The sequence below is a fragment of the Apium graveolens genome, chromosome 8 (assembly GCF_009905375.1).
Source record: "Apium graveolens cultivar Ventura chromosome 8, ASM990537v1, whole genome shotgun sequence".
Taxonomy (NCBI): domain Eukaryota; kingdom Viridiplantae; phylum Streptophyta; class Magnoliopsida; order Apiales; family Apiaceae; genus Apium; species Apium graveolens.
Window position 1 is genome coordinate 35,303,939 of NC_133654.1, and position 26,199 is coordinate 35,330,137.

General features: G+C 39.4%; 2 protein-coding genes and 2 non-coding genes across 4 annotated transcripts; all 4 read right to left on the reverse strand.

Moving 5' to 3' along the window:
* Positions 1-957: 957 nt before the first annotated feature.
* Positions 958-1,064, reverse strand: LOC141681325 (small nucleolar RNA R71). The gene has a single exon (XR_012558766.1). It is a non-coding gene; the product is annotated as a small nucleolar RNA R71 (small nucleolar RNA).
* Positions 1,065-7,668: 6,604 nt separating this feature from the next.
* Positions 7,669-11,275, reverse strand: LOC141679483 (uncharacterized). The gene is made up of 2 exons (XM_074485977.1): positions 10,558-11,275; positions 7,669-10,448 (listed from the first exon to the last, which is right to left on the reverse strand). Exons 1-2 carry the CDS (start codon positions 11,273-11,275, stop codon positions 7,669-7,671), a joined length of 3,498 nt encoding a protein of 1,165 aa, XP_074342078.1.
* A 548-nt stretch (positions 11,276-11,823) lies between these two features.
* LOC141679484 (uncharacterized) lies at positions 11,824-14,123 on the reverse strand. Its single transcript, XM_074485978.1, has 3 exons — positions 14,109-14,123; positions 12,253-12,870; positions 11,824-12,210 (listed from the first exon to the last, which is right to left on the reverse strand). The coding sequence occupies exons 1-3, from the start codon at positions 14,121-14,123 to the stop codon at positions 11,824-11,826; spliced, it is 1,020 nt and encodes a 339-aa protein (XP_074342079.1).
* Positions 14,124-25,207: 11,084 nt separating this feature from the next.
* On the reverse strand, positions 25,208-25,314 carry LOC141681999 (small nucleolar RNA R71). The gene has a single exon (XR_012559404.1). It is a non-coding gene; the product is annotated as a small nucleolar RNA R71 (small nucleolar RNA).
* Between the last annotated feature and the right edge of the window lie 885 nt (positions 25,315-26,199).

The window sequence follows — 26,199 nt, forward strand, 5'->3', positions numbered from 1 at the left end:
TAACAATGACTATTGAAGGAAGTAGTAATGAAGTTGTGATCTCATGAGTGTTTTAATATTGTTAATTCGAAGTGTTAATTAAGTGGTTAATTTTAGTAGTTAATTGTAGTTAATAATTAGTTAATCAAATCTAAGTGTTATTGTCTTAACATTGAGAAGTAATCATACATTGGTGAGTGAGTTTAATTGAACATAATTAGTCTGAGTATTTGTGGGAACGAACTAGAAAGTATTCTATATTACTTGCGAACGCGTATACTTGCGTATATTATTAGCGCGTGTTTTCGCCCTAACAAGTTTTTGGCGCCGCTGTCGGGGACTCGGCGTATTTGTTTAGTTTATGTACTTACCATTATTGGTCATTAGGACCTAGTGATTAAGACGTGTTATTTATTGTTTTCGGTTGTGTTTCATGTACTTTTGCCAGCGTTTATGCAAACTCGTTCTCGTACTGGCAAGAGGACTTTAGATACAGCTGAGGAGACAGACGAAGTTCTTGATATTCCGGAGAAGATAGATTTCGAAGATTCGGATTCAGGAAGTGAGCAAAAGGAGCCTGTAATTATGGGTGATCATATTGTTCCGGCAGATCCAGCTTTTATGGACTTTTCTCGGCCTAAAATTGATGACATTCAGTCTAGCATCATGCACCCGGCTATTGAGGCCAATAACTTTGAAATCAAGCCGGGCACTATTCAGATGGTGCAGAACTCTGTTTCTTTCGGAGGAGCTGCGACTGAAGACCCCAACATGTAGATAAGGAATTTTGTCGAGATCTGCAGTACTTTTAAATATAATGGTGTGACTGATGAGGCTATCAAGCTGAGGCTTTTCCTATTCTCAGTGAGGGATAAAGCTAAGGACTGGTTACATTCTGAACCAGCTGGGTCCATCACTACTTGGCAAGATCTTGCACAAAAGTTTCTGGTGAAGTTTTATCCAATGGCAAAGACTGCTGCTATGAGGAGTGCTCTTACTCAGTTTGCGCAGCAACCTACAGAATCTATGTGCGAAGCTTGGGAGCGCTACAAGGAAATGTTGAGAAAGTGTCCACATCATGGAATGCCCGAATGGATGGTGATCACTGGTTTCTATAATGGTTTAGGGGCTCAATCTCGGCCCATGCTTGATGCAGCAGCTGGAGGCGCCTTGTGGGCCAAAAGCTATACTGAGGCTTATAATCTTATTGAGACTATGGCTGCAAATGAGCATCAAAACCCAACTCAAAGGATGATGCCTGGGAAGGTAGCAGGTATTCTGGAAGTTGATGCAGCCACCGCTATTGCAGCGCAGCTCCAAGCGCTGTATATGAAGGTCTATTCTCTAGCTACCTATGGAGTCAATCAAATAGCTATGGTCTGTGAGCTTTGTGCAGGTTCTCATGCTACGGATCAGTGTTCTCTTGTTAACGAATCTGTTCAGTATGTGAATAATTATCAGCGACAACAGCAGCCTGTGCCAGCTACTTATCATCCTAACAACAAAAATCATCCAAATTTCAGCTGGGGTAATAATCAGAATGCTACTCAGCCACCATATCAACAAGGTGTGAGTAAACAGTTCAATCCATCTGGATTCCAGCAACCAAAGCAGTATGCTCAAAGGCAATCATATCCTCAACAGGGAGGTGCAGATGCACCAACTAGTGCTGATTTTGAGGAACTTAAGTTGTTGTGCAAGAGTCAGGCGGTGTCGATCAAGACCTTAGAAAATCAAATCGGTCAAATAGCCAATGCGGTGCTCAATCATCAACCTGGCACACTTCCTAGTGACACGGAACTGCCATGCAGGAAGGAAGCTAAAGAGCAAGTCAAGGCTATTACCTTAAGGTCTGGGAAAGTTGTTGATGCTGAAAAGGCAAAAGAAGGAGAAGCTGAAGTTGGAGATGAAGAAGCTAAGCAAAAGGAGAAAGCAGTGGAACCAAGGAAGACTACTGTTGAACACACTCTACCTGAGGGTAATACAGGGGAGAAACAGTTATATCCTCCTCCACCTTTCCCTAAGAGATTGCAACAACAAAAGCTAGATAAGCAGTTCAGTAAGTTTCTGGAGGTGTTCAAGAAACTTCACATCAATATACCTTTCGCTGAGGCACTGGAGCAAATGTCTAGTTACGCGAAGTTTATGAAGAGTATTCTTTCAAGGAAGGTGAAACTGGATGACCTTGAGACCGTTTCTCTAACGGAAGAATGCAGCGCAGTGCTGCAGCAAAATTACCTCCAAAGCTTAAAGATCCAGGTAGCTTCACCATTCCTTGCACCATTGGCAAGTTGTCGTTTGACAAGTGCCTTTGTGATTTGGGAGCAAGCATCAATCTGATGCTGTTGTCGATCTTTAAAAAGTTGGATTTGCCTGATCCAAAACCCACCTACATGTCTCTACAATTGGCTGATCGTTCTATTACTTACCCAAGGGGCATAGTGGAGGATGTGCTAGTCAAGGTGGATAAGCTTTTTTTCCTGCAGACTTTGTTATTCTGGATTTCGAGGAAGATAAGAAGATTCCCATAATCTTGGGAAGACCTTTCTTGACTACTGGCCGTACCTTGATAGATGTGCAGAAAGGTGAACTTACTATGCGGGTGCAGGATCAGGATCTGACCTTCAATGTATTCAAAGCAATGAAATTCCCTACAGAAGATGAGGAGTGCTTAAAAGTGGATTTGATTGATTCTGCGGTTACTTCTGAACTTGATCATATGCTGATGTCTGATGCATTAGAAAAGGCCTTAGTGGGGGATTTTGACAGTGATGATGAGGATGGCAACGAGAAATTACAATATCTTAATACTCGAGGCGAAAGCTGGACATGCCGTTTGAATCTCTTGGTACTTCTGACCTCAAGAATGCTGAAGGAAAGCTCAAACCATCAATTGAGGAAGCACCTACCTTGGAGCTTAAGCCATTGCCTAAACACTTGAGGTATGCTTTTTTAGGTGATGCATCTATATTACCTGTTATTATTGCATCTGACCTTTCAGGTAGTGAGGAGGATAAACTCTTAAGGATTTTGAGAGAATTCAAATCGGCTATTGGATGGACCATAGTAGACATCAAGGGGATCAGCCCTTCATATTACATGCATAAGATTCTGCTAGAGGAGGGTAGTAAGCCAACTGTTGAGCAACAGCGCAGACTTAATCCTATCATGAAAGAGGTGGTGAAGAAAGAAATTCTGAAGTGGCTGGATGCAGGAATCATTTATCCTATTTCTGACAGTTCTTGGGTGAGACCCGTGCAATGTGTGCCTAAGAAAGGGGGTATTACTGTGGTAGCAAATGAGAAGAACGAGCTCATCCCCACTCGAACAGTCACAGGATGGAGATTATGCATGGACTACCGAAAGTTGAACAAGGCCACGAGGAAGGATCACTTCCCTCTTCCGTTTATTGATCAGATGCTTGACAGGTTGGCTGGTCATGAGTATTACTGTCTTCTGGATGGCTACTCGGGGTATAATCAAATTTGTATTGCACCAGAGGATCAAGAAAAGACTACCTTCACTTGTCCATTTGGCACGTTTGCATTTCGCAGAGTTTCGTTTGGGTTATTTGGCGCACCGGCCACTTTTCAGAAATGTATGATGGCTATATTCTCTGACATGATTGGAAATAATGTCGAGGTGTTCATGGACGACTTCTCCGTCTTTGGACATTCGTATAATGAATGTTTGAATAATCTTCGTGTCGTGCTCAAAAGGTGTGTGGAAACTAATTTGGTGCTCAATTGGGAAAAATGTCATTTTATGTTGCGTGAAGGCATTATTCTTTGGCATAAGGTCTCTACTTGTTATTATTGCATCTGACCTTTCAGGTAGTGAGGAGGACAAACTCTTAAGGATTTTGAGAGAATTCAAATCGGCTATTGGATGGACCATAGCAGACATCAAGGGGATCAGCCCTTCATATTGCATGCATAAGATTCCGCTAGAGAAGGGTAGTAAGCCAACTGTTGAGCAACAGTGCAGACTTAATCCTATCATGAAAGAGGTGGTGAAGAAAGAAATTCTGAAGTGGCTGGATGCAGGAATCATTTATCCCATTTCTGACAGTTCTTGGGTGAGCCCCGTGCAATGTGTGCCTAAGAAAGGGGGTATTACTGTGGTAGCAAATGAGAAGAACGAGCTCATCCCCACTCGAACAGTCATAGGATGGAGAGTATGCATGGACTACAGAAAGTTGAACAAGGCCACGAGGAAGGATCACTTCCCTCTTCCGTTTATTGATCAGATGCTTGACAGGTTGGCTGGTCATGAGTATTACTGTCTTCTGGATGGTTTGGATTATGTGGCGCACCAGCCACTTCTCAGAGATGTATGATGTCTATATTCTCTGACATGATTGGAAATAATGTCGAGGTGTTCATGGACGACTTCTCCGTCTTTGGACATTCGTATAATGAATGTTTGAATAATCTTCGTGTCGTGCTCAAAAGGTGTGTGGAAACTAATTTGGTGCTCAATTGGGAAAAATGTCATTTTATGGTGCGTGAAGGCATTATTCTTGGGCATAAGGTCTCTAGCAAGGGTCTTGAGGTGGATAAAGCCAAGGTGGGAGTTATTGAAAATCTTCCACCACCTATTTCTCTGAAAGGAATCCGTAGTTTTCTTGGTCATGCGGGTTTTTATCGGCGTTTCATCAAGGACTTTTCGAAGATATCTAAGCCGCTGTGCAACTTGCTTAAGAAGGATGTGCATTTCAAATTTGATGATGAATGTTTGACGGCATTCGAGACTCTTAAGAAGAGTTTGATCACTGCACCTGTTATTACAACACCGGATTGGACAGAGCCTTTTGAGATGATGTGTGATGCAAGTGATTATGCGGTAGGTGCAGTTCTTGGGAAGCGCAAGAATGATCTCTTTCATGTGGTCTACTATGCTAGCAAGACCTTAAATGGGGCCCAAATGAACTACACCACTACTGAGAAGGTGCTCTTGGCTATAGTCTTTGGTTTCGAGAAATTTCGATCTTATCTGCTTGGGATAAAAGTGACAGTATTCACTGATCATGCGGCCATTCGCTATTTGGTTTCCAAGAAGGATTCGAAGCGGAGACTCATTCGTTGGGTGCTCTTACTACAGGAATTTGAGTTAGAGATCAAGGATCGAAAAGGTACTGAGAATCAAGTAGCTGACCATCTCTCTAGATTGGAGAATCCCGAGTCTACTTCACATGATAAGACATTGATCAACGAATCTTTTCCGGATGAGCAGTTGTTCGCAGTACAGGAGGAAGAGCCATGGTTCGCAGATATTATAAAATTATCTTGTCAGTAATATAATGCCTCCTAATTTGACCACAGCTCAAAAGAAGAAGTTTCTGCATGAGGTGAAGTGGTATATGTGGGATGAACCGTATTTGTTTAGACAGGGAGCTGACCAGATCATCAGGAGATGTATCCCATTCTGTGAGACGGAGGGGATATTACGAGACTGCCACTCCACAGTTTATGGAGGACACTATGGTGGTGAGAAGATGGTAGCTCGTATCCTGCAAGCAGGTTTTTTCTGGCCTACTTTATTTAAGGATGCTCATCAGTTTGTTTTAAGGTGTGATCATTGCCAAAGAGTGGGAAATTTGACGAGAAAGGATGAGATGTCGTTAAACGTGATGCTTGAAGTCGAGGTCTTTGATGTTTGGGGAATCGATTTCATGGGGCCTTTTGTCTCGTCCTGCAATAATCAGTACATATTGCTGGCAGTCTATTATGTCTCAAAATGGGTAGAAGTCAAAGCTCTACCGACAAATGATGCAAAGGCAGTGTTGAATTTTCTTCATAAGCAGATTTTCACAAGGTTTTGAACGCCACGAGTAATCATAAGTGATGAAGGGTCATATTTCTGCAACCGTAAGTTCACTTCTATGATACAGCATTATAATGTGAATCATCGAGTTGCTACTGCCTATCATCCACAAACAAATGGTCAAGCGGAAGTGTCTAACAGAGAGATCAAGCGCATTCTAGAGAAGGTTGTTTGTCCGTCAAGGAAGGATTGGTCTTTAAAGCTCAATGAAGTTGTTTGGGCTTACAGAACAGCATACAAAACTCCACTTGGTATGTCCCCATTTCAACTGGTGTATGGTAAGGGATGTCATTTACCGGCGGAGCTTGAGCATAAGGCCTATTGGGCGTTGAAAAAGTTGAACCTTGATTTAGATGCAGCTGGAAAGAAGCGAATGCTTCAGCTTAATGAACTTGATGAATTTCGACTCCAAGCGTATGAGAACAACAAAATGTACAAGGAAAAGGTGAAAAGGTGGCACGATAGGAAGCTACATCCTAAGTTATTCGTTCCGGGGCAACAAGTTCTCTTATTCAATTCTCGTCTCTGACTTTTTCCTGGGAAGTTGAAATCAAGATGGTCTGGACCTTTTACTGTCAAAACTGTGTTTCCACACGGAGCGGTGGAGCTTTTTGAGAATGATCCGGACCAAGCATTCAAGGATAATGGTCAGTGTTTGAAGCACTACTATGGGGACACGGCAAACCGAGAAGTGGTTAGTACCGTTTTATTATCGACTTGAGGAAGGTACGCAACGTCAAGCTAATGACGAAAAAGAAGCGCTTCGTGGGAGGCAACCCATTATCCCATGATTTTACACCTTAAACCCACTCCTAATCAAATTCTACCCTAACCCATACCCTATATATACATACACATATCCCATATATCTCCCATATACTTTCTACACTCCAATTCTCTCCCAAACACAAAAACACAATTCTCAAGCACTTTTATTCAGATTCGATGGCACCCAAGAGAGCAAGGACTATTGATAGCAGCAGCACAGTCCCTACTGCTGATTCTTCGAGGGGTACTGTTGCGAGGCCTCATTTGAATGATAGGGCTGCTGAGGAGGAGTACACTAGGCTTCTGGGGAAGCCGATTCTGAAGAAGAAGGGATTTTTACCATCGGGGAGGGATGGTGAGTTGCTGCCTATGATTGTTGAGAAGGGGTGGATAGCTTTTTGTGAGTCACCTGAAGCAGTGCCTATGAGTTGCCTATGGGCTGGATTATCGTCTTCCAGGAGGGCGTCCAGCACGAGGTGCTACTATGGCGAGGCCAAGGCGTGATGAGGCTGGTTCTTCTAGAGCTCAGGAGGGTGCTGGGATGGCTGATGCCTAGTATAGGAGGCTGTCACGGAGGATGGATGTTATGTATGAGACACAGAGCAGGTTTGCTCAGGAGCTCACCCTTGCGTTAGGGACCGCTTTTCGAGGCCTTGGAGCTGACATCCAGTGGCCAGTTTTTGGTGAGGACTCTGCATATACGCCTCCTGATACACCACCCACTGAGGGTGATGATGATGATGATCTCTCCGAGTAGGTATACCCTGTGTTCCTTTCTACTACTTTCACTGGGGATAGTGAAGATTTTAAGTTTGGGGGTGGTAGCTAAGGAATATTTTTTGTGTGTGTCATATAGTTGCTTATTCATGATAGTTTAGTTCATATAATTGCATAATTTTTGCCATATAGTTTTTTTATTATTTTTTTTATTTTTTGCTAAATTAAGTATATATCAACAAAGGACCAGGGAACAACAGGGATCTACCCTATGCTCTATGACAGGCCATAGAGAGGGAGCTATCTATAGCCAATCTAAAGCGAAAGATTGGAGATAGAAAGCCAAAAAGCAAACAACAACAAAAAGCAAGCTACAAGCTACAGAGCAATACAAGATATACAGGAATGTAAATCAGGCCTATTACAAGCTAGGTTGTTAAACCAAACTGAACTTTGCAGCCTAGCCACCAAGTCAACTAGAATCCCATGCAAGAGCTTAGCTGGACCAAAGACTCCCTTGTTGTGTGCGCGCGTATTACGCTCCCTCCAAATATGATAGAAGAATATTTGAACCATGCACAAGGCAAGGACGCTCCTGGAAGAGTCCTGGAGATCAATCAAAGAGTTAAGCAGAGATAGCCAAGTGTCTCCAGCAATCGAGAGGCCTAGCATAGCAAGAATCCGAGACAAAATCCATTTACTATAAGTGCAATGAACAAAAAGGTGCGAGATTGTCTCCCTACCACCAATACAGAGAAAGCACTGCTGAGAGTCAACAATGCCAAACCTGTGTAATCTAGATAAAGTGTTGAGTCTTCCATGACATATGAGCCATTGGTGGTGGGCATATCGAGCAACACGAAGGCGATGCCATACTAGACCACAGCACAAGCTCACCCATGTTTCTGATAGAATTCCTAATATGCCAAGTCTTAATCTTGATTGCATCGAAGCCATCCCAAAGCATAGAATCTGTCCCATTAGGAGCAATGGATGGGTAATCGAAATCTCGAGCCAATGAAAAAGCAAAGGATCCAAGTGGTGATGCCTGGAATTTGGCCTCGGGAGCCTCCAAGCACCCAAGTGAATAACACTACTCAGCATAGCACTATGATGTAAACCACACTGAGAGATGATAGTAGAGGTATAAGAGTCTGCTAGGCAAACGCCCCCCCACCAGGGATCAAACCATAAAGAAATATCATTTCTCGAGCCAATAGAATAGGTGATAAACTGGAGAGCAACCCTTCGTAATTTCAAAACTTTCCTCCAAATCCAGGAGCAATCTGTTGGGATTTTCAAGGTCCAAAAGGATTTGTTGTTCAACACTGTCGCATTCACCCACCTAGCCCAAAGAGAGCAGGATTTAGTTACCACTTTGATAAGGTGGTGGATGACTTGAGCATGGTTCCAATCAATCATGTTTTTAAGGTCCAAGCCCCCTTCTTCCCTAGGGAGACAAATAGAAGTCCAAGCAATCTTTGCACCACCTTTATGGTTAATGTTACCTTTCCATAAGAATCTGGTAAGCATAGATTGGATGGTATGATGGATGGAGGCAGGCAAGAGGAAATGATTACCCCAGAAGGCTTCAATGGCATGCACAACCGACCTGATAAGCATTACTCTACCTGCAAGTGATAGCAAAAGAGTGGCCCAAGAGTGCAATCTAGAAGTAATTCGATCAATGATAGGCATCCAATCATTAACACAAAGCTGGGAGGAAATTAGAGGCACCCCAAAAAATCTAACAGGAAAAGTACCTCTAGGGATAGATAATATGTTAAACCAGGTAGAGAAACCATCATCACAGTTACACAAGAACCCGGTACTTTTTGAAATACTTGGAGCCAACCCACTCCAACCTGAGAAAGAATTAATCGAATTCAAAATGTGCTGAACAGATTGCTTCGAACCATGGGAGAAACATAGAACGTCATCAGCAAAGAAGAGATGGTCGATTTTGAGCTCCTTGCAACGCCAGTGATATTTGAAGTTCGCAGGAGTATTGTTGAGAATGCAAGATAAAATGTTCATGCACAATGCGAAGATATAAGGAGACATAGGGTCTCCCTGGCGAAGGCCCGTGGTACCCTTAAAGTAACCATGAACAATCCCATTTAGCTTAATGGAGAACCTTGTAGAACAAATGCAAGCCTTTATCCAACCAATCATAACCCCAGGAAACCTCATTCTTTCCAAAACAGCTATGATAAAGTTCCAATGGATGGAATCGAACGCCTTATACAAGTCAATCTTTAGAGCACACTTAGGCACTCCAGTTTCTCTCTCGTACCCCCTAAACAGCTCCCGGGAAAGAAGAATATTATCAGATATAGATCGACCCGGAATGAAGGCGGATTGAGAAATATCCACTAAGGCAGGCATGATTTTCTTGAGCCTTGAGGACAAAATCTTTGAAATACATTTGTAAAGAACTGAACATAAAGATATAGGCCTGAAGTCTTGCATTCTAGTTGGAGCCACCACTTTAGGAATTAGAGTAATAAAGGTTGAATTTACCCCCGAGGGCATCGAACCATGGTCAAAGAAATATCGAACTGCAGCACAAAAACTCGTACCAGTGATGTGCCAAGTTGCAAGGAAGAACTCTGCATTAACCCCATCAGAACCAGGGGCCTTGTTCTTCTTCATACTCTTAATAGTGTCAAAGATGATGGTATCAGTCACTGAAGCCACCAGGAGCCGGGATTGAGCATCGCTAATTTCTTTGCAGTTAACTGAAGAGAGATCAATACTATCAGAATTAGCCGGAGCTCCCAAAAGTTGAGTGAAGTATTGCACTGCCACAGAAGCACAGGGTTCTTGGCCATAGACCAAGTTGCCATCAGTATTTTGAAGAGATAAAATTTTACCTTGATTCCAGTTAACCTTAAATTTCTGATGGAAGAAAGAGTTGTTGTTATCACCAAGTTGTAACCACTTGACCCTAGCCTTTTGCTTCAAGAGAGATTCCTCTTGAGCAAGGGCCAAATTAAGATTGGAAATTAGATTCTTTTCTTCATTAAATTTATCACTATCAACAGAGGAGCTCAAGGAAGCTTGCAAGTGTTCCAGATTTACACGAGCAGTTTGCACATTGCTATGGATCCTTATTAAATTTACGAAGCAATAACTTAGTGTGCTTGAGTCTTGCACTAAATTGAGTAACAGGAGAACCAGTACAGTGTATAGACCAAGCAGTGGAAACCAAGTCCAAAAAACCAGGAATCTCAATCATGAAGTTAAAAAATTGAAAAGGCTTACCAAAATTTTGAAGCTGTATTGGTTCCTCGAAGAGTAAAGGGTTATGATCCATGATGCCACGATGTTTGACAAAGACATTACCCTCAGTGTAGATATTAAACCAAGCTGAATTAACAACCATTCGATCAAGCCGTTTATAAACCGGATCATGAGATCTTTTGTTAAACCAAGTGAAAATGTCACCAATCGTGCGCATAGGCTCCAAGCCACTATTAAACAGGCAGTCCTTAAAACTCTGCATTGCAGGAGTCCAATGCTCCCTGCCTCCAAGCACTTCATTCAGACTAGTAATGCAATTAAAATCACCAAGAAAAGCCCAAGGAGTGGGACTATTAGAAGTAGACAGAATGTAATCCCAAAGAGGCACCCGATCAATTGCATCATTAAAGGCATAAACAAAAGTAACAATGATATTCAAGTTTTTTTCAATCAGCCTAGCATTACAAGTAATAAACTGAGAAGATTGAGAATACAGAGAAATCTCCCAAACATTAGGGTTCCACCCCACCCAAATTCTGCCATTATAGTGGTAGTCGTAGTTGAACAGCCATCGCCAATTCTTGTTAATTTTCTTCGAAATACCCAAAGCATTAGTAACTTTAACTTTTGTTTCTAGAACTCCCATAAAATCAATTTTATTAACAAAAATGAAATTTTGTAACTCTTTTTGATGAGGGGCTTTATTGATGCCCCTTACATTCCAAGTTGCAAAATTCATTGCAACCGTCTAAGGCTTACTGGCTGCACAGCCAGTTTAGGATTTCTTTTATTAGCAGGGCTCTTTCTGTTCACCACCATTGTAAAACCATCTTCATCTATCAAATCTGCCTTGGATGCTTTGAGAGCAATGACAACAGGATGTGTTTGTTGTTTAGATGATGTGCGTGTCGTGGGCGCTGCATGCGCTGGGCTTGATGCAGGCACTACAGAAAAAGACTACACACGGGTAGTATCACGGCTACGACCACGTCTGCGCTTCTGACCTGGAGATTTTGTTGGCAAAGTCTCAACAATGTTTTCAGCAATCAACTGAGAAGGTTCTAAGTCCTGATTATCTTGGACTGTATTAGGCACCAGGCCAATTGAAGCATTTTCCTGATTGTTTAGTTCCAAGTTCTCCAAGTTTTGAACCGAAGCATTTTCCTGATTATCCAAATCTTTAACATTATCCTCAACATCACCATTGTGAAACAAATCAGCATCCATCTGAACATTCACCCGATCAAATTCCTCTAGGTTGTCATCATTGTCTGTGTTATCTTCCTGTTATTGAACATCTTCCAGAGTCTGATCCGCATCCAAAACCACATCACAACCCAAAAATTCACCCAAAACCACAGGGTTAACATCCTCATTGGCTTTATCAGCAGCTGTTGCGTTGTTGAGGCCATCCTGTTGTGCTTGAACCAAAACATTAGAATGAATAGAGTCTGTGTTATGAGGAGGTTGATTTTTTCTAGCCACTTTGGATGCACCTTGGGCAGCTCCCCCAGGCCTTTGATGAGGGTTTGGTTTGACAACATTGGGATTATAAGCACACCTCGCAAAGGAATGCCCAAAAGCTTTACAGTGGGTATAGGAATAAGGTAGTTGCGGATAAATAATGCTAACTTTAACAAGCTCCTCAGTACCATGTTCGTCTTGAACTGGTACCTAAACATAATCCGGTCTCGGACTAGAGTAAGAAAGCATCACCTGCACGGAAGCATACTTAGTAGGTTCAAATCTAGCAGTTATCTCATCAAATTTCAAAGGTGAACCTATTGCCTTGGCAATGTGAGTAAGACCTTCCCGAGACCAATAAGAATGTGGAACATCCTTTAGCTTAATCCAACATGGAACAGTTTCGATAACATTTTTCTTGAACTTGTTTGCTTCCATCCAAGGCATCAAATAAAGTGTCCTACCTCCCATAACAACCGAGTTAAGCCCAAGAATTTTCTGCTTCTCGATTTCCGAATTTAATTTGAAGGTAAAATTGCCCTTCGAGCTGTAGAAGACCCTGCTTAAACCATGATTTTTCCAGAGTTTAAAAGCTTGCTCACGGACAAAACGAAACTCAAAACTTCCACCAATAAAATGACCTATAATGCTAGTACTCCAGTTTTTACGAACACTGGCAAGAAAGTTCTTTGGAGGTTGAATTGTTGCCGAACCATCTTCATTAAACGTAACTTTTGCAGTCTCACTAGAAGCAGGTTCCTTAGAGGGTATATTCTTAGTTACAATGGAGCTCCAAGTGTTTTGCTTTTGAGTGTTAACATCAACAGTTGGTATAAATTCTGTGTGATCACTAGACTCAACCACAGTCTCCTTTGTTTATCATGTCATGTAGCTCATGCATATATCATGATCCCTTTTGCGATGATTTGCCAACTGATTTATGATGTCGATGCGAGTGTAGTGATAGCGTTAAAGTAATGTTGAGTCGTGTAGGTTGATATGCATGCTAGAAACACTTGTATTTTCACTAAGTCTTAGAGAATGCTTAAGGACGAGGTGGTTGTTATGGTCTGATTGTTTTTGGTATTAATATATTTATTATGCTTAGAATTTTATAATAGGTTCTTAGTGATAAAAGGCATGAAAAGGAAAAAATGGAGTAAAAAAAGGAATTCGTTGCTAATTGTGGCTAGGCGTCAAATGGCTAGTAGCCGGCTCGTATGTTTATGCGAGTAGTCTAGGGTTGAGCAAGATGGAGCGAAACGCACTTGCTCAGAAATTTTGAAAAAAAGGAAAAAAAGAAAAAAAAGAAAGAAAAAAAGTATGTGTTTGTGCATAATTGATCACGAGTGGGCTCTTTGGTATTCGAGTTATTAAGTTCTTAGGGGACTTTGTGCCTAGTGACCTAAGGCTTTTAGAGTCTGGGATCCGCTAACCTAACGCTCGCTACATGGATACCATTGTATAAGTCTTTTATGGACCTCACTCATTGCATGGTCAATAAGCATTATTGTTATGAATAAAAAGCATGATTCCGTAATAAGCTCCAGGATTCTTGTAGTGTTATAAGTCACTTTGTGCCTAGAATTTTTATTCTTTGTATAATCATGTGATTACCTTGATGATAGTTGAGTCATAATAATTGATCTAGTTCCGAAGTATATCTGTTAAGCATCTGCACACACCACGTTTCTGGCTATATGTTAGTTGCATAATTTGATTGATCTTTAGTCACCTAATTGCATTTGATGAGATGTCGTAAGTTGGTTGGTTTGGTCGTAGTAAGGGGGATCGCTGTATTTCATATAGATTGCATTCATGCATGTTTTTATTTTGTTTTTGAGTCTGTGACGCTTGAGGACAAGCATCGATTTAAGTTTGGGGGTGTGATAAGTGGCATTTTATACCACTTAGAACGTCTTATAATAGCTTAAATTGGTGTCTTGAAATCAAGTATTTTGTGTATTTGATGCCTTTTTCTAGTGTTTGTGCGTTTCAGGGTATTAGTTACATTTCGGGGGAGAAATCATCAATAATAAGCCTTGGCATGTGTTCAGCATTGCAAGTGGGAAGAGAGGAGCAGATTACAGCGAAGAAATGGAGCAAACAGACAAAAATTCCATAAAGGGTCTGAGCGCCCGCTCAACTATGCTGAGCGGCTGCGCAGGAAGCTGAGCGCCCGCTCAGCTATGCTGAGCGGCCGCGCAGGGTCGAGAATTTAGAATATTTATTTTAGACTTCTATTTCTGTTTGGCTTCCAACTTCTGTGTAATCTGAGTTTTATGGGACTCCTATATAAGTAGATTTCAGAGACGTTTCACGTCTGTTGGATCGTTGTATTAATCAAGGAGCGAAGGAGATAAGGAAGAAGACCGTTTTAGCACACCGCAACGAAGAGGAAGCATATTTTCTTGTGATTCTTTATTTCGTTGTAACGTTGGATGCTAGTTTTCTTGCTTTAAACCTATTACTCTTGTTACGTACTCTGGTTTAATATAATTAGTTTAGTTATTATTCTTTTGTGTTTATTTATCATGTTTTCATATGAACCCATGATGACGATGAGTGCTAACATGGGCTAATCGTGATCATGGGGTCGTAACGAATTTACTATGGAATTCTTTAGTTAGTTGTTTAATACCTTAGCGTATAATGATTGTATGATATCTAGTATTGGTTGTGCGTATTCGTCTTATGTGCGTCGCGAACATATAAGATAGGGTGTTAATCTCTTGTAAAGCGACGGTGTATCTTGAGATTTAGAACTTGCCATGCTAGCATAGGTTCATGTACGATGTTGCATGATTAGTGGGTAATTCTAACCGTTTTATTCGCCCTGTGTAATAAAAAGGAATAACTTGTTCTTAAATCATTATGTTGTCAATTTCTGTAGACATACAGGAACTCAACATAATAGATGCCTATTCAACTTTTATCTTAATTGTGGATGTTTGGTAGAATGGTATTAGTACAATGAAAGTTGGCTTTTATCAGTTTCGTGTTATTCGATTAATATCATCAATGTTGCATGCTAAGGGTAATAACAATGACTATTGAAGGAAGTAGTAATGAAGTTGTGATCTCATGAGTGTTTTAATATTGTTAATTCGAAGTGTTAATTAAGTGGTTAATTTTAGTAGTTAATTGTAGTTAATAATTAGTTAATCAAATCTAAGTGTTATTGTCTTAACATTGAGAAGTAATCATACATTGGTGAGTGAGTTTAATTGAACATAATTAGTCTGAGTCTCTGTGGGAACGAACTAGAAAGTATTCTATATTACTTGCGAACGCGTATACTTGCGTGTATTATTAGCGCGTGTTTTCGCCCTAACACTTTCTCTCTCTCAAAATATTTACCCACTAAAATACAATCTCTTCAATGGCTGCTAATAATGTGAGGGATGTTATCCCCAAGTATGGAACCAACTTCTTAGCTTTTGTAGATCGAACTCAAGCACCAGACATTTTTAAGTGCTTTGTAAAGTTTATTGTTGATTCCTATCTTTCAGAAACCCTAACTGTAAACCCATTGGTCTACTTGGATGTTATGAATGATTTCAGGAACACTGCAGCCAATAACACCATTGTCCATGAAAATCAAGCAGTTTCCATGGTGGTTAACTTTATAATAAAGGGTGTGTCTATCGAGTTCAACGCTAATGACATCAACAAGGCTCTGGGCATTTATATAGACAATTTGGTTGAAGCTCCTATAACTCAAGAATTGGCTGAATTCATGAATTTCATAAACTAAAGTGAACAAATTGACATGGTCAGGCTAAACAAGAGAAACCTGAGGAGGGAATGGTTATTTCTTTTTGACTCCATCATCAGGGCATTCACATGCAGAAAAATTGGCTATGAAAACATCTCAAGTGTAGTGCAGAAGCCGACGTACTCTATGGGCTACAACAAACACCTGAATATTGGAAGCTTGATACTGGAGGAGCTAAGCACAAGTCTCACTATGCCTTTGGTAAGTAGAGATAAGGAAATTTTATTCTCTATGTTCATTATGTCAACTTTAATTCATAAATTAAATGACATACACTTGTTAAAGGTTATAGATAGAAATCTGATAGGAATTTGTAATCAAGTGTCCAAAATTCTATTTGGATCACTTAATACAAAGAATCAGGTTAAGGTAGGCTAAGTATCACTAACTTTATATTGGAGAAATTTAGAACCTATCTTTATCCCATGCCTAATATAAGAAGTACTACAACTCCTAGTTCAGCTATGGCACCTGGTCCTGCAGTAGCACAAATGCAGGAATAACCACAGGAGCCTACCACAGTTACAACCATTTATTCACAACCATTATCTAGTAGTCAGCCAACTGCTTCATCCTCTCAAGAGAATAAAGTTAGTAAAAAGAAGAGGAAACAACCAACCTTAGGGGTAGTTAGTGAGAGTGGTGAGGATCAAATAGAAACAGTGTCACCCTTGGTTAAGAAATCAAAGAAGCAAAAGAAAACTGAGCTGAACTCTCAAATGACCACCTCTATATCTTTTCAACAAGATACAATTGTATAAAAAGGATCTAAACAGACTCTAGTGGCACCTTCTCAACAAAATGTCACTATTTAATCATGCATTCTTCCACATGTACCATGTAATGAGTCTGCACCCCCTTTTTAGCACTCTCAATAGGATGAAAGAAGTAATTTGTTTGGCACACACAATGAGGGCATATCTCTTGAAACTCCCTCATCTATTCAGGGGGAGTTTCCAACACTCACACATGAGCTCACAACTCTCATTTCCCAAATTTCTTCTAACTTTAATGAAGGGCTTGAATCATCCTTTCAAGTCCTGCCAAAATCAGTGACACGGTTCTTGAAACTGTGATCACCATTCAGACACAATCTCTAAATTGTGAGAGGCTACATGCTGAGGTAGACCTTGATTACACCATCACAAACACAAGGGTTTCATCAGATTTCACTAAAGACCTCGTGGAAGTTTCCAATGCACCTTCATGTGTACAACAGTCTTCACAAACTGATAGGTTTGAGGGTAGTACTCTTGAGGGAGAGCTACTCAAATTCTATCCAATTCAAGTGGAGTTTTCTCATGAAGAGACAACTCCCCTCAAAACCCTAGCTGAAATTTCTTTGACAATTGAATCTACGAGTTCAATTTCCAATGATCCAGCTAGTAGGGAGACAAGTACTTTAGCACATTCAAGTGCTAGTTCCCTGCCAGAGGAACAAGGGTTTGAGGACATGGTACATGACGGTAACCTGGTCAATTCCCCTTTAATTCCAGTGGAGGTTCACTTACCAAGTGAACAACACACTGTCACAACCACAACTACAACTGTGAGTTCAACTGTGACTCCAGTCACATGTACCACTTCTACTCAAACCTCAACAGACCCCAACCAACCCTCCACTTCTACTCAACCTTCACATCCTTTATCTTAATAGCTACAAGATACTCAGCCTCCAAACCCAAACTGTAGTTGAGATGCTGAAAGATCAAATTGAGGGGTTACCCAATATTGCTCAACAACTCCTCACATCAGACATGACAAACCAAGACTGTCAAGCCATCCTTCTCACCTACATGGAGGAAGTTGAAAAGCAGCAAGATAAAATTATAAATGAAGCTGACAGAGATGGCAATGTGGATTCCTGGCTCTCCAAAACTTTTTCAATCAAGATAGAGGAGGCACTTTCAAAATTCAGGGATGAGTACATCAATAATTCTGGGCAGTAATGCAAAGGTACTCACTCCACAGGAGGTTTATGATGCAATTACAGAAGTCTTCAAAGCTCAACTCAAGGCCTTCAATTTTATTGACAAGGCTGTAGAACAGACTTTGGATGGTCATCAAAGTACAGTCAAGGAGCTAGTGAACAAGAAAATTGATGAACTGATGCATATACTTAATGATATGAACACCAAATACATCAAGTTATCAGATAAACTTCAAGCTCTGACTCTCACTCCTGTTGGAGAGAGTATCAAGAAGCTAAGGGACTCCTTTATTGCACTTAACAATGTGATCCAACAACAAATCACAAACAACAATAATAGCAAGGTCAAGTTGGATCAGCTATACAAGGCTAGGTTTAAGCTTTCTTCTTTGGTCATGAAGGAAGTCAAAAATGCAATGCTCAATACTCTTGGTACTTCTCTCTCAATAGAATCACAGAGTCCCCCTTCCACATCCTCAACTCTTCAAGTCCAAGCTCTCCAAAATTAAATTAATGAAGTCCAAGCTTTAAATGTTTCTCTAACTACATCAAGTCTCTCAACTCACATTCTTGGTCTAAAGTCAACATCAGGACATCAAGTCCCTAATTGACTCCTAAATGTACTTTCAAATACAGACCAATGTGTCTCTAGGAGCTATTACGGGTTCTTTGAACGTTCCACTCAAAGAAATGCCTCAAATGGTAAGGGCCCAGATCCATCAACACTCAACATTGCCTGCTACCAAGCCTAAGAGGGAGATGATGGAGACCAAGCTAAAATCAAGCCTATCAAGCCAAAGTAAAGATGTCATTGGATTTGAAAGTCTCAAGATGGCAGCTGAAGGCGCTTTCCTTGACAATGAGTTTGCTGAATTTCATGCAGAGCTGCGAGTCTCCGTCGATTTCAATCACTTCACCTATAAGAAGAATGTGGATAAGAACATCCACTTTCTGATAGTAGTGATAGTGACCAGATAAAACTTCAAGGAAAAGAGAGTGGTTGTTAATGTAAATGATTCTGGTGTTGATAGGTGCATGCAAGTCTCCCTATCTTTTTTGAAATTAAGAAAGGCATCTGAACTTGATGTATTCACCAACAAGGTCAAGGTAATGAGTCGAGAGGAAATTCTTTTACTTCATGAACTTAAAAATGGTCAAAAGATTCTTTCCCTGAAGCCTACCTACAACCAAGCAAAGGAGTGGCCTATATTTTCCCTAACACTAGAAGATACAAACATTTCCCACTACCAAAGCACTGTGTCATGAGAAACAAGAAGCTGATGATGACCATAGAGACTGAGCTGAAGATGAAGAAAAATAAAACCCATGAGGATGTGGTGATTATCAAGATCTTCACTAGATATATGAAGAATGCAGTACTATGCTACCAAGGACACACTTAAATTAAAAAGATGATAAATTGGCCGATGATGAGCAAAAGAAAGATGAGAATTAATCTTTTATCTCAAATCCAAGTCAATCAAGAAAAGGTAGTGGGTGTCATAAAGATGATAAATCTAGAAAAGATGAAAAGCAGAAGGGAAAAAATGAGAAGAAGGGAAAGGATGACAGCAAGAAGAAGAAGAAGGATGGAGGAGATGGACGAGACACAAAGAAAACACCTTTAACCCAAATTTCCAAAACTTTGCCAATCCCAACTCAAAAACCTAGCGAAACACTATCTCAAAGTATCCAAACCTGAAAGCCCATGTACTTGTACAAACCTACTATAAACTCTCTACACAAAATCCCTATCACATTAAACCAAACTTCCCTACAGAAACAATCCAAACCACCTTCATTCAAACCTCCAACTGAAACTCATTTCAAGTCTGTAGGGAGAAAATAAAAAAGAATTCAAGTTGAAGCTGGTGCACTTTGGGATTGTATTAATCAAAGTGACTTTCTACCTATCTCAGAAAACATAATAGATGATTGTTAGGAATATGTCATAGGCTTGATGATAAGTTCACCAAAACACCTTAGTAGATTTGATTTAGTATTTTTGTAGCTCTCAACGGATAATTTACTTTAACATCCATTGAGAGAGTAGGTTATGTATTAATAAGTTTGTAACATAATCCTGCATACTTTAATACTTAGTTAATTTAAAATTAAGAAAACACATTCACCCTCCACTATGTTGCACTTTATACCTAACACAGATGCATCTCTTTGAGTTGCAGGTTCTTGTTTGTTTGATCCATAGATATAACCTTGTTTATTCTGTATTTTTGCTATCCTTTCCACCTTCTCATGAGTAACCTCCCTTACTTTTCTCTTGAGCCTGATAAGGGAATTAAAGATTGTGACAGGAGCATCAGTGTTTGTGTCATCCTTATGACTCATTGGCTTTGGTAAAGTGACTGCATCATATCCTGCATGTGCTATTTCTTCTTTCATCTTCAGTGTTTGTTTAGCAAGGTAATATTTGACCAACTTCCTTTTACTTGATCTAGGGCTTGAAGTATCAGCATTTATATCATCAGTATTTGTTGTGCCCTGTGCAGTTGGTAGGACAACCGAAGCTTGAGAAAAATCAGTAATTATTTTTCCAAAACTTTGATGACAAGAGACCAGTGTCCTCATCATAAGATTCTGACTCAGATAGCACAAGCTTTCTCTTAACAATTTCTGAAGGTTTAGAAGAATGAAAAACTTGTGTTGTAGATCCACCCTGTACTATTTCGGTTTTTGTGGATGGTGGTCTCTGAGAAGTCCTAAGTCCTGATGATTGATGAGCTTTAGACTTTGCTAGCTTCTTTCTTTTTACAACATATTCCTTTTTGGAAACACCTGAGGTGTCTTGTGTTTGTTGTTGTGTTTGAGTGACAGTGTTAGGGTTAGTTACAGGGGTTTCCCATCAATTATTGCCTGTAACTTAGCACTTTGTAGATTTTACAGACCACATGTCTCAGGAATCCTTGTAATGAGCAAGTTCCTTGCATCTATTGGAAGTCTAAGAGCAGCAATATCATTTCTTTCCTTTTCTTAGTTGATGAGATATTATAATGCTCTTTTGGTTAGTTTAAATACTGATATGATCTCATTAGCAGGAATAAGTACATTTGGAAAACAAAAGTTAAAAATTAGCTGACAAAATCTAGCATAATAAACAGTATTGAGATCAGCTTTTATTCAATCACCTATGTAACATAATAGATATCTACCAAAATCATAATTTGTAGAATGAATCAGAGAATACCCAATTTGTTGAGACAACATGGGTAGAGCATCGTGCATTTGTTGTTGAATGCCCTAGTGATAGTATCAAAGAAAAACTTATATTCCTTCCTGAGCCCGGGCCTTTTGAGTTGACCTAAATTTTTCAATTCTTTTTCATACCCAATATGAGTGAGAAACCTCCTTATCTCATCATCATCCACAAAGCTAGCACAAGTGCTATTGATTGGAATTTGAAGAGCACTCCTAGAAGTTGCAGAAGTCACAACCATTATTTCCCTATTATGCTCGAATGTAATACTTGAAGTTCCACCATTGGGGCCACTATCATCAAACACCCCAGTTCTCGAAAAAATAATAACTTGAGTACCATAAACCACAATGGGATTTGTAAGTGCATATCACACTTCAATCGATGCTAATAAATCTTAAAAGATATGGAAATCAGGATTTACACTAGTTTACTCAAGAAAAGCAGCATAATTATTGGTCATAAATTTAGCTCGATTGTAGATAAAAGATTTGCTTGCAACTGGTGAAGTCATCGTGAACTGTGTGAGAAAATGCTCAAAAACTGTTTAGGGTATCAGAGATTAAAAGAGAGAGAAGAAGTAAGAAAGTGAAAAGAGTTTGATTAGAGATAAAGTGATTATTTTAAAATAAAAATTGTTTTTTATGTACTCTATTACTCTTAAATGGTTCACATTAGTGGGACACCTGGCATGGTATGATTGCTCAGAAAATAAACATGCAAAAAAAATTAGGAGTAGTAAAGATGTGCACAGTTACACAAAGTAATGTGTTGTAATTACTGAAACGTTTTTCCTGAACACACGCCATTAACTATGCATGTTTAATCATTTATATAAAATCAACCACTAAATTATAGTTTAGTAATTTAATTAAAATACTGACATAGATATTTTATGAATAAAAAAGTCATATGTATTTAATAGTCAATCAGAGTTTGACGATGATTAGTATTAAATTAACTAATGTTAGAGTTTATCAGTCAAGACATATGCTTGATTGATATTAGTACTTAATCCTATCATCAGAGTTTATCATGCAACTACTGTAGAGAGTTAACTATCAGAGTTTAATACTCTATAGAAATTTCAAATTGTAAATAGCATGAATACATGAAATTAGGGTTTAACACAAATATCATATTTAAGAATTACTGATACATAGAAAAAGATACCAAACTCTGAACTCATTGCATGTTACAGAACATAACTTATTCATCAATAATTGAGAATTATCCTAAGATCATTCCCAATTTATTCACCAAAATTATAAATATAGCTTCAGAGAATGGTTTGGTGAAGATATTTGCTAATTATTGATTTGTAGGCACAAAGTGCAATTCCACTGTACCTTTCATCACATGTTCCCTTATGAAATGGTACCTTATGCTGATGTGTTTTGTCATTAAATATTGTACTGGATTTCTAGTCATTGTAATAGCACTTTGATTATCATAATATATAGGAATTTTAGAATACCCTAACCCATAATCCAGTAACTGATTCTCCATCCAAAGAATTTATGCACATTATCTTTCTGCATCAATGTACTCAGCTTCTGCAGTTGAAGTGGAAATTGACTTTTGTTTCTTGCTAAAACAAGAAACCAATCTACCACCAAGAAATTGGCAGCTTCCTGAAGTGCTTTTCCTGTCTATTTTGCATCCTGCAAAATCAGCATCTGAATATCTAATTAGCTTAAAATCTGAATCTCTAGGCTACCACAATCCAAGATTCATGGTGCATTTGAGATATTAAAAATTATTTTCACAGCTAACAGATGTGGTTCCCTGGGATCATCTTAGAACCTTGCACATCGTCAGGTAACATACATGATATTGGTGTACTAGTAGTCAAATATAGGATTGAGCCAATCATACTTCTGTAGTTAGTTACATATACTGATGAACCAGTATTTAAATCTAACTTGGTTGCAGTGGCCATGGGAGTTGTTGTAGTTGAATTGCCTTGCATCCCAAATCTTTTAAGCAAATTACTGGTGGATTTTTCTTGATTGATGAAGATTCCTTCTTCAGTCTGCTTGACTTGTAACCCCAAGAAATAACTTAGTTTTCCCATCATACTCATTCAATATCTAGACTACATTAGCTTGGAAAACCACTCATATAGTTTATCAATAGTAGATCCAAAAATGATATTATCAATATATATCTGAACTAGCAACAATTCCTTACGATGATACATATGAAATAGAGTTTTATCAATGATACCTCTTTTACAAGCACTTTCAAATAAAAACTGAGCAAGTGTTTCATACTATGCTCTTGGAGCTTGCTTTAGTACATAAAGTGCCTTATCCAACTGATAAGTGGATTTTATATCTACTTGGAACGCTTCATTATAAGCTTAAGTTGGTGTTTTGGACTCAAGTTGTTGGTATTTTTGATGTGTTTTTGTGTTTGTGCATTTTAGGCATCAGTTAAATGAAGAAGGAAGCTTTTTAAAGAAATATGCTGAAAAGAGATCAGAATTGGAAGCCTAATCTATTCTCAAATTGTAGATAATCTCATTAGCTTTGCGTGGGCAGTTGAATCGCCTAATTCTGATTAGCAGAACTCAAGATACGGCCAAAAGAAGAATTGTCAGAATTTTTCCAGAATGTCAGCGCGGCCGCGCCAGAACCAGCGCGCCTGCGCCGCTGAAAACACTATTCCAATGTGGCCGCGCCCTGTAGCAGCGCGCCCGCGCCCGGTTTCTGCCCCAGAATCATAATTTTAGTCAAAATTGAAGATTTTGAGAGTCCTGGTCATCCTGGAGCCTATATATACAAATAAAAAGACGTTTTTAACAACAAGGAGCAATGGGAGAGCAAAAAGAAGACCTAGAGAGCACGAGAAGGCTACGGAGAAGAATACTTTTGTTTTCTCTTTAATATATTTGATACTTGGATGCTCATTTTCAATTTATTCTTAAACCCTAGTACTCCTATATTGTTTATTATCATGCTTTCATTGGAACCCATGGTGACGATGAGTTCGATTATGAACTAATCGTTATCGTGGGGTTCTAACGGATTTACGTATAGATTTCTATAGTTAATTTGTTCAATATCTTGGTGTATGGTGATTCTTTGATATCCTAGTATTAGTTGTGCTTATTCGTCTTATGTGCGTAGCTAACATATAAGATAGTGTGTTAATCTCTATTGAAGCGACAGTGAATATAGAGATTTAGAACTTGCCATGCTAGCATAGGTTCATGTATAATTGTTATACATGATTTGTAGGTAATTTTAACCATCTTACTTGCCCTATGTAATCACGATAGATAACTTGCGCATTAAACCGTTATGTTTTCAATTCTTATAGACATATAAAGACTAAGCATAATTGGTGTTTATTCAACTTCTATGTCTTTTGTGGATGCTTAGTAGTAGGGTATTCAACAACAAAAGTTGGTGTTTACTAGTTTCGTGTCATCACCATTACATGCTAAGGTTAAGAACAAAAAGGCTATTGAATGGAGTATTTAATGAAGTTAGGATCCCATATTTGTCATATATATTAATTCAACCATTCTTATTCTCTTAGTTATAATTGTTAGTTTAGTTCTTAGTTATAAACAATCTCAACTTGTTATTTGTCTTAGCATTGGATAATAACCATATCATTGTTTCATAGGTGCATATTCTTAAATTAACCAAAGAGTCTCTGTGGGAACGAATTTGATCTAAATCTTATATTACTTGCGAACGCGTATACTTGCGTGTAATTTAGCACGTGTTTTCGCCCTAACAAGTTTTTGGCGCAGCTGCCGGGGACTCGGTGTTGTTAATTGTTTAGTTTATGTGCTTGTCATCAGTGGTCGTTAAATTTCGCTGACTCAGACTCTTTTACTTTCACGATTTATTTGTTTGTGTTTCAGGTACTCATTACAATGGGAGATCCAGCAGAATGAACGAAAGCCTTGATGGATTTTTCTCAATCCAAGGTCAATGACATTCAATCTAGCATTGTCAGGCTAGTGACCGCAGCTCATACCTTTGAAATTAAGCCTGGCATAATTCAGATGGTACAAAATTTAGTCCAATTTGGGGGTGCTCCAACAGAAGATCCTAACATGTATATTAGGGACTTCATTGAGATCTGTGACACTTTCAAGTTCAACAATGTTTTTGAAGATGTTATAAAGCCGAGGCTTTTCCCATTCTCTCTGAGGGACAAGGCTAAGAGTTGGTTATACTCTCTATCAGTTGGTTCGATTGCTACTTGGGAAGATCTTGCTCAAAAGTTTCTCACTACATTATTCCCTATGGCGAAGACAGCTGCATTCAGAAACGCTATTACTCAATTTGCGCAGCAAACGGGAGAATCTTTGTGTGAAGATTGGGAGCGCTACAAGGAGATGCTTAGGAAGTGTCCTCATCATGGAATGCCTGATTGGATGATCATCAACTATTTTTATAATGGTTTGGGAGCACAGTCCAGACCCATGCTCGATGCAGCATCAGGTGGAGCCTTATGGGCTAAGAGCAATGATGAAGCTTATGATCTAATTGAACTTATGGTTGCTAATGAATATCAGTATCCAATTCAGAGATTGCCATAGGGCAAGGTAGTAGGAGTTCTTCAAGTGGATACAGTTACGGCTATCAGTGCTCAATTAAAGGAGTTATCTATGAAGATCGATTCTCTAGATAACTATGGTGTTAATTAGATAACCAGTGTTTGTGAGCTATATGAAGGTTCGCATGTGACGGAGCAATGCGCTATATCTAGTGAATCAGTTCAGTTTGTGAGCAACTTTCAGAGATCGCAGCAACCAGTTCCAGCCACTTATCATCCTGACAACTGGAATCATTCTAATTTCAGATGGAGCAACAATCAGAATGCGATGCAACAGCCATTCCAGCAGTTTGGAAATGAGCAATTCAATCTTCCTGGTTTTCAGCAACAATTTGCACCAAGACAACAACTCCAACTTCAACAACAAACTCATGGAGGTGCAGGTCAATATTCGAATGAAAAATCTGAATTGGAGGAGTTGAGGCTTATGTGCAAAAACCAGGCTCTTATATGCCAAAGCCAGGTTATTTCTATCAAGACTCTAGAGGACCAAATAGGGCAAATTGCTACCGCCTTATTGAATCTACCACTAGAAATGCTTCCTAGTGATACAGAAGCCAATCTAGGCAAAAGGGATGTTGAAGAACAGGTGAACGCCATCACCTTGAGGTCTGAGAAGGTTGCGATCCCTGAAAAATCTCAAGTTCCAGAATCTGAAGTTTTGGCTGAAGAAGATGTGCAGAAGGAAGCAAA